This window comes from Molossus molossus, unplaced genomic scaffold (genome assembly GCF_014108415.1).
Source record: "Molossus molossus isolate mMolMol1 unplaced genomic scaffold, mMolMol1.p scaffold_m16_p_4, whole genome shotgun sequence".
In the NCBI taxonomy this organism is placed as follows: domain Eukaryota; kingdom Metazoa; phylum Chordata; class Mammalia; order Chiroptera; family Molossidae; genus Molossus; species Molossus molossus.
The window spans coordinates 124,344,837-124,353,806 of record NW_023425377.1 but is presented as its reverse complement, the minus strand read 5'-3'; the positions used below and the strand labels follow the sequence as shown (position 1 = coordinate 124,353,806).

Below are 8,970 nucleotides of genomic sequence, written 5' to 3'. Positions count from 1 at the left end.
CCCAACAGCGCCCTTCTCGGCGGCCAAGTGGTTGCTAAGGCCGCTGTCGCCGACTTCAGGCAGCCCCGCCCACTCAGGCTTGCCCCTGAAATGATTGACGGCCATTTCACCCAATGGCCAGAAAAAAAGACCCTGAGGCCAGCCCCCTTTCTACTATCTACCAATAGCGTGACGCTTTGCCTTCGCGTCTACTGTTAAGCGGAACGTTCCGTCTCGTTTCCTAGCGACCAGGCCCAGCCGCGCGGCCCGCTTGGCTCCTTTCGCACTTGCGCAAACTGCGTGCGGGGCGGGGGGCGTCTTCGCCAGCGCGCTTGGGCGTCCTCGTGTGCCCCCCCCGAGCCTTTCTGACGGTGGGAAGCGAGCCCAGGAGTTCCCCGGGGGCTGGAGAACAGAAGGAGGTGAGTAGCGAGGTGCTTCCAGCGACTGCGGAGTCTTTGGTGGAGTCGGGGGAGCCCTCGTTTGCGTTCCCGAGGGAAAGGGCGAGTGAGAAGGGAGGGCCCGCTGGGCCGGGTGCGTTGGCAGCCCTGGTTCCCCGCGGGTGGGATGGTAGAGGCGTTGGGGATCGCCGCTGGACCTTGCTCAGCCTCCACGGTGCCTGGGCCGGGCCACTTGCCTCCTCCGTGGTTCGCAGGGATTCCGGCGGGGGCCCCCAGGTGAGGGGCGCCGGGCGGCGGCGCGGTCGGGAGGAGCGGGGCGGGGGCGGGGCGGGTCTCGGATGCCCCGCAAGCCTCCCTGCCTAGGGCTGAGGTCGTACCTGTGCCGCCGTGTGTATTTGCTGGGAACGACTTCGGCCGCACCCGGGATCGCTCGCGGACATCTACACCCACACTCTGACCCACAGCCATTCCGTTGGCTGAACCCCAGGATTTGGCTGGCGGTCCAACCACCTCCCGCTTAGATCCGCACTCTGGAGTGGGACCCAGGTGGCCCGACAATTCGGTTGACTCAGTAACACCGATGTACCTGCTGTAAACCAAAGCATGTTCTTGTGCAGAGAGGCCAGCCTTGCTGGTTCTGCCCAGTCCTGAGTCTGGTCAGGGACCAGCTAATGGGTGGGGCAGAGGACTGAGGTGGCCCCCAGACTTCCTGGTAGGAACGGGGAGGTGAGCCTCTCCTGAACAGAAATGAATGATTTCTAATGTCCTGCACAATGCCTGCTATCTGGAAGGAACCCACAGGATGGTGGAGGAGATGGGCACAGACATACATACAAAGTGCTAAATGCTTTAGGAGTTTTGTGTGACAGGTGCGTTGGGAGCACAGGAAGGAGGCAGTAGCCCTCCCTGGGGCGCTGGAGAAGGTTGTTTCAAAAATATGGTATTTGCCTTGGGTCGTGAAAGGTTTACAGCATTTGCCGAGGTGAAGAAAGTGGAGGATAATCAAATCAGAGTATAGCATGTGCAAAAATGAAAATAAATGTATGTTCTAGTGTGGCAACATCAAGGCGTTTATAAGGAAAGGCTGAAACTTGGAATAGATTCTTCAAATGCCGAGACAGTTCTTGTGAGTGTTTAGTTTGATATCAATTTTTGCTTGTAGATTAATTTCATATCTCCTTTGGGAAACTTTTTCCACATAAATTAAATACAGACTAAGTTTGAAATAGCCTATGACTTTTTATTTTTGTTCTAAATTCTTTATGACTTTTCACTCATGTAGTAATAATCTTGTGATTTAAACATAGTACAGAAGGGAAGCCATAAACATAGACTCTGACACCTGAAAAAGATGGGCACATCCAAATGAAGAGTATGAACAGGCGTGGGAGAAGGTAGAAAGGCTTGGAAGTGGGAGATAAGTGAAAGAGTCTGCAGAAGAGGGTGAATTACTGTCATGGTTGATAGAGGGACAGCCAGAGGGCAGTAGTGCATAGTAGTTAATAGCATGGGACTTTGGCATTAGACAAACCTGGGTTTGAGTGTGTATCTTCTACTTACTACCTGTGAGGTTTTGTATATGTTAACTAACTAGTCTTCATTCTCTATTAAAGTAGGTTAATTATAATACCTACCTCATGTTGTTGTAAGAACTACGTAACAATGCATGTGAAGTGCCTCATACATAAGCTCTCATGTTACAAATGAAAACAAAAGCAAAAAGTCAGCCTTGTCTTTTCAAGCTTGTTTTCTCAGCAGATTATTCTGGTCAGCTGCCTATCAGGGAAAAAGTGACCCATACCTCACATCATTTACAAAAATCAGTTTAAGATCAATGATAACCATAAGAGTAAAAGCTAAAACAAAAAGAACAAAGGAGGACTCTCACTTTCTGGCTTTAAAACTTACTGTAAAGCTACAGTGATCAAAACAATATGGTCCTGGCTTAAGGATAGACGCATAGACCAATGAAATAGAATTGAGAGTCCATATATAAACTCATACGTCTATTGCCAGTTGACTTTTGACAAAGGTACCAAGACCACTCAGTGGGGAAAGAATAGCCTCTTCAGTTTTTAAATGCAAAAAAAATGAAGCTGGACCCCAACCTCATATCCTATACAAAAATTAATTCAAAATGTATCAATGAATTTAATATAAATACAAAACTATAAAACTCTTTGAGGGAAATGCTGAGTTAAATCTTCATGACTTTGGGTTTGACGTGGATTCTTAAAGATGATCTAAGAGTATGAGCAACAAAAGAAAAATAGACAAATTATACTTCATTAAAATTAAAAACCTTTATGCATCAAAGCACATTTTATAACTACAGCCTACAAAATGAGAAAATATTGGCAAATCATATTCTGATAAGGTTCTTATATCCAGAATATATAAAGAACTCTTGCAATTCAATGGCAAAAAGACAACCCAGTTTTATTTATTTATTTGTTTGTTTATTTATTTATGTTTTTATTAGTTTTTTAGAGAGGAAGGGAAAGAGAGATAGAAACATTGATGCACTGCCTTCTGCATGCCCCCTACTGGAGATTGAGCCCGAAACCCAGGTATGTGCCCTGACTGGGTGGGAGTCAAACCAGGACCTCTCAGTCCATGGGAGGACGCTCAATCCACTGAGCCACACTGGCCAGGCAGACAACACAGTTTTAAAATGGGCAAAAGACTTGAGTAGATATTTCTCCAAAGCAGATATACAAATGGGCCAAAAATCACATGAAAAGATGTTTCAGATCATTAGTCATTAGAAAAATGCAGGATAAAACACAATGAAATATCAATTGAAACCCACTAGGATGTCTATTATTAAAACAAAACAACAAAGAAAACAGAAGATGAGCTTTAATGAACATAAAGTTGAATCATGTAACCCCCCAAATTTATGTCCTCCCAGAATCTCAGAAAGGGATTTTATTTGGAAGTAGGGGCTTTGTAGACATAATTCTTTAAAATGAGGTCATACTGGATTAGAGTGGCCCCTAAATCCAATGACAGTTGTCCTTTTAAGGCCATATGAAAGGGAGGCAGAGGTCGGAGTTGTGCTTCCAGAAGCCAGACATCCCTGGGAGCAACTAAAAGCTGGAAGAGGCAAAAAGGATTCTTCTCCCAGAGCCTCGCTAGTCCCCTGACTCAGCTGCTGGGGAAGGCAGCTCAGCAGTTCTCAGAGTCAGACGTGGACTTCGACCATGTGACCGCTCTTGACGGGAAGCCACACGGATGGAAACAGGTACTGAAACACTGTGCACGAATGTTTACATTAGCACTGTTCACCATGATCAAAAAGTGGGAACAATGCAGATGTCCACCGAGGGATGAATGGATCAACAAAATGAGGCCTTCGCACTGTGGAATGTGACTCAGTCACAAAAAGGAGTGGAGGAACCTCAAAAACAATATGCTGAGCGAAAGACGCCAGGCACAAAAGGTCAATATCGTATGACGCCATTTATGTGAAATACTCAGAATAGGCGAATGCCCAGAAACAGAAAACAGGCTGGTGGCTGCAGGAGCTGGGGTGAGAGCAGGCAGAGGCTGTTCAGCGACTGCAGGGTTTCCTTTTGGGGTGATGGGGGTTTTGGAACTAGATGGACGTAGTGGGTGGACCGCATTGTGAATTGTACACTTTAGAATGGTTGTTATGTGAATTCACCTCCATTTAAGAAAAAAGAAAGACTAAACCATAAAGCTTTTAGAAGCAATGTAAAAGAATATCTTTTGTACTCAGTGATAGGCAAAACTTTTAAAAATAGAACCCAGAAAACTATAACCATAAAAAGAAAAGAAAAAAAAAAGATTAAAACAGACTAGGGAAATAGGTTGCCAGGTAGTATTAAAGACCATTTGGGATTTGGGGTCATGAACTTAAAGTGACACCAAGCAGTATGGTTGTGTGTGTTGTTTATTTTCAGCTGCCTCGGGTATGGAGTAGAGCGAGTTGGATGTTATAAAGATTATTGGCTTTGCAAGGTACGATGAACCAAAAAGGGACAAGCTTTTTCAGGGTGTATGTGAAGGGAGTGATTGTAGTAGTGAGCGATGGGAGTTTAGTCTGGTGAGTAGAGAGTGGATAGTAGGGGCGAGAGTGAAGGACAGACAGCAAGAGCTGCTGAGGTCAGATAGTTGTAAGACTTGGCGGGTCAGGATTATTGAAGTTGTATATTTTGATGCTGTCTCGGGTTATCCTTGCTTGTATCAAGAGTTATTTTTATTTTACAGAATTGAGAATTTCCCGAAAGAGAATTTGAAACAGAGTTCAGACAGTCTGTTATGTGTTTTCCTAGACTGCCCAGTTTTTCTCCTTGGCCCGTGAAAGTCTGCAGGAAGCTGCTTTCGAGGCGTAGGTGTGTTCTGGCCTCCTGCTGACCGTAGGTGCGTCTGGGACCATGTGCTCCTCAGCCTCAAGGACGAGTCTGGGTGGTGTTGCAACAGTTTTCTAGTATCACAAGGAAAGGAAAAGAGCTGTGTGCTCTTTGATATCTGGGATTTACAAGATTATGATAAAACTATTACTTGAAGAATTATAATGTGTTGGAGGTGGAAGAGAAGTTTGTATTATCTACAGTTTTAGCTCTGATATGGTCATACATCTCACAAGACAGGTTATTATACACAGCTTTTCGGCTAAGGGGCACTTTGTTTAAAAAGTTCTTTTTATCGAGCTAAAGTCTCTTGTAACTTCTTCCTATTCGTTTTAGATGTGAATTCGGAAAATTCGGTGAGAAAGTCCAGTTGCTCTTGAACTTCCTTCAAATAGTGCTGTTTTTCCTCTGGACATTCCAACCAGTAACCAGACTTTCGCTCACGTCCATCCCTCTTCCTCATTTCTCCTCTGGGTGACTAGAACATTCTCCGCTGGCCTCTGCATCCGTGTGGCGCCCACCCACGCAGTTCCCCACACCCTGAGCAGAGGGTGAGATACCCCAGCACACACGAGAGCAGCAGTAGTGTCACAGCAAGTCCCATGAGGCACCAGCTCTGCGCCAGGCACTGTTCTGAGCACCGCACTCGCTGTCTGCAGACGATGACTTTGGATGGCTCGCAGGGGCACGGGCCAGAGAAGGCACGTGGGGCTTCAGCAGCTCTCACCTTTTGCGCACACAGCAAGGACTTTCCTGGGCCCGGTGAAGGCAGCCAAGTTCGTCGTGGATGCGGAGGGTCGTGAGAGCGTGTTGGCGAGCTCCGCAGTGAGGCTGCTGGAGGGCCTGGACCTGCCCGGGGCCACGGGGCAGCTTCTGAGCGAGGCCGTCCGAGCGCAGCACAGCTGCTACGGGACCGGGACCAGCACGCTCCTGCTGCTCGTGGGCGCGTGGAGCCGCGCCGTGGAGGAATGTCTTCACCTGGGCGTCCCCACGCCTCTGATCGTGTCGGGGATGTCGGAAGGCTTGAGCTCCTGCATCGAGGCCGTGGCTTCCCTTCAGTTACCGCTCCGAGATGTCCTTGGCCGGGCAGGCCACACGGAGACATTGCCTGGGCTTGAATCGTTCAGTGTCAGTTTGTGTCCCTTTCCGCAGGTCCCTTCAGACGCTGGTTTGATACCGAAAGGGTGTGACCTCAAAGATGCTGCCTCTCAGGCGCTGACTGTTCCCAGTCTTCCCGGGAGGACCGCTCAGGCCCCGGGTGCAGCAGGTGAGGGCCTGTCACCCAGCCCCCCACCCCCGAGACGCGGTCAGCTGGCGGGCGGCCCCCGCAGAAGGTCCGCGCTCACCCACAGCCGGCACTGCCGTGGGCTGGCTCTCGATCAGCCGACAAGCGGGGCAGCCGGAGCCCACTCCCGCGCCTGCAGCGACCTGGCGGAGCTGGCGCAGGGCCTGAGTCACGGGGACGGCGACAGCATGCGGCTGGTGGCAGGAGCGGCCCGGCTGCAGCACCGGGCGGCCAGCGCGCACCGGGGTGGCCCGGCGGGGCCCTCCACCTTTGCCATCTCCAGAGTCTTCACTTGTTGTTTGCCAGGTCTGCCCGAAACCTGCTCCTGCGTGCGCCCAGGCTACGTGACGGTTGTCTCGGTGCCCAGTGCTACCCTGCTCGAGGACCTGCAGAAGCAGCCTCTCCGGGTCCTTCTCATGGAGGGCGACCTCACGGAGAACTACCGCCACCTGGGGTTTGACAGGTCTGCACACGTGAAACCCGTGTCAGAAAGCACGAAGAGGCTCCAGCAAGGCAGCCCGCAGTCCCCGTGGGCAGATCACGTGTTACAGGTGTTAATCGAGTTCGAGGTGCACCTGGTCCTGGTACACGGCCGCGTGTCCGAGCACCTGGTTGAGAAATGCGCGCGCAGCCAGCGGTGGGCCATCGGGTCGGTGGCGGGCAGTGTGATGCAGGCCTTTGCAGAGGCGACGGGAGCCGTCCCGCTGGCCTACATCACACAGGTGAACGAAGACTCGGTGGGCAGCGGGGTCTCTGTGACGGCCTGGAGACGTGTTCCCTCGGGTGTCGGAGACGGGGCCCGCAGAATGGCCATCGTGTTGACAGCAGAAGGCATTCACTTGGTCACAGCAGTGCTCACTGGCCCAGCCACTGCGCAGATGCAAAGCAGAGAAGACCGGTTCTGGACTTGTGCCAATCGCCTGTACCATGCGCTCAGAGAGCAAACGGTCTTCCTTGGCGGTGGTGCCGTGGAGTTTTTGTGTCTTAGCCATCTTCAAGTTCTCGCGGAGCAGTCTCTGAATAAAGGAGACCAAGTCTGTTCAGGAGGGCTTCATAACACTTCCTCTTGGCTGGCCTCCTCCCTGGCACTGTACAGACCAACTGTGCTTAAGTGCCTGGCCAGTGGGTGGCACAGCTACCTTTCAGCTCTCGTCTGTAACACTGCCGGCTCCTCATCAGAACCGGAAGCCCAGACTTTCATTCAGTACCATCTGCAACACGCCGCAGACTCTGGCTCGCCTTCATCTTACATCTTGAATGAATATAGTAAACTAAGTAGTGGAGTTTTTCATTCAGGCGTTTCAAACAAACTGGAACAGATTCCAAGAGTTTATGACCTTGTCACACCAAAGATTGAGGCGTGGCGCCGGGCTCTGGATTTAGTACTGTTAGTACTGCAGACAGACAGTGAAATTATTACTAGACTTGAACACACACAGATAAAATCACAGGAGTCAGAGGGCTTTTTATTTTTGTAGTGGTATTGGCTAAGTCTTTGGGAAATAATATTTTGTAATATATCATGCTAATAATAAGGTTTCCAGTAGCCAAGTTATCGTGACTAAAATGATAGCTGTACCAAGAAGAAAATTATCGCTGTCAATAACTGCACAGGCTCTGAGATTTTACCTTACATGCTCACAAGTTAGCCTGTGGCTATTTTATGGGCTGCCACAGAAGACATGATCCACAGCAAAAACAGTAGCCAGAGCTTCGACATGGTTTGTGTGAGTTCCCCATCCCCCTAAGTCCCACGAGAGCAACGCGAAGGGTTAGTGGTGGAAGCCTGCACACACCGTGGGCTGTGTCACATGACGGGAACACGCTTGGGATATGCATTGCTTTCTAATAAGCAGAGACAACCCTGTGTTTGTCCAAGGGGAGTTGTTACTGCATGCCTCATGGTCGCTCAGTGGGAGCAGAAGCCTGAGACACGGCTAAGGATAGGTCAGGTCCTGGCGTTCATGGCATACCTAGAAAGTGTGCAGTGTTGCTCAGCGTCTCTAAAGACGGTCTCCGAATACGGTCACATTCTGAGGTCCTGGGAGGTAAGACTTCAACATGTAAACTCGGGGGGCGGGGGAGAGTTCAGCCCATGACACTTTATTTCAGTCTTTGCAGCCTCTCTCTTCTCCACTTTATTGATGAGGAAATGAGCTGTGTAGGTAAGAAGCTTGCCCAGGGTCTCACAGCTGGTTGGGTAGTAGAGCTGGAATTTGAACTAAAATTTCATCTGGCTCTGAAGTCGGTACTTCTAAGCATTAATTGTGATATGAAGTTGTTGGGGTTGTTTTTCCTGTATGGAAACAACAATGAAATAAGAAGAAAAGAGAATGTCCTGTGTATTTATAGGTCTAACTTACATTATTAGAGAATGTAATTTGGTTATCCTCATACTTGGGTAAAAGAATATCATCTTTGGTTTAATGGTTATCTTAAATGTGATCCCATGAAAACCTTACACAGCTTATCATTCTGGTTATATATATTGCCTTGGTTGAAACTTAGAGAAAGAATGTTGAATGTTGAACTGTTTTTTAAAATAAAGTATATTATTTGACTTGAGTAGATACTGACACTTACTCTCCTGTATACTATTGGCACTTAGTTTTTGTTCAAGTATTGCACAGATGATGTGTGCACTAACATCAATGTAGGTGCTCACTTTCTATAATAGGTCTTTGTGAAGTTGGGATTTGCATGTACTAGTAAAAGTCTTGTGCTTTCCTTTGAAACTAGAAGGCTCACTCTAATACAGATTTTGCAAGTCAGGAGAGAATAAAATTCTTGGCTCGGTTCATATGAGTATTCTGTTTTCTCTAGTAGCTATGTCATAAGTATAAATATCAAATTGGCATCTTAGAGGTTTACACACAACTCTCTGTGAGTTTGGTTAGTAGGAGTTAATTCCCCCGATGAAGATGAGGAC

The 8,970-nt window shown here is 48.6% G+C and overlaps 1 protein-coding gene across 3 annotated transcripts; it reads left to right on the top strand.

Annotated features, from left to right (window-relative positions):
* Positions 1–3,428: 3,428 nt before the first annotated feature.
* On the top strand, positions 3,429–8,663 carry BBS12 (Bardet-Biedl syndrome 12). 3 transcript variants are annotated; one of them, XM_036242061.1, is made up of 4 exons: positions 3,429–3,624; positions 4,307–4,364; positions 4,679–4,766; positions 5,093–8,663. In XM_036242061.1, exon 4 carries the CDS (start codon positions 5,429–5,431, stop codon positions 7,517–7,519), a length of 2,091 nt encoding a protein of 696 aa, XP_036097954.1. In that variant the 5' UTR covers positions 3,429–3,624; positions 4,307–4,364; positions 4,679–4,766; positions 5,093–5,428; the 3' UTR covers positions 7,520–8,663. The 3 variants fall into 3 exon arrangements, with proteins under 3 accessions (XP_036097954.1, XP_036097955.1, XP_036097953.1); XM_036242060.1 differs by having other exon boundaries at positions 3,597–3,624; positions 4,279–4,364; XM_036242062.1 differs by lacking the exon at positions 4,307–4,364.
* The last annotated feature ends 307 nt before the right edge of the window (positions 8,664–8,970 follow it).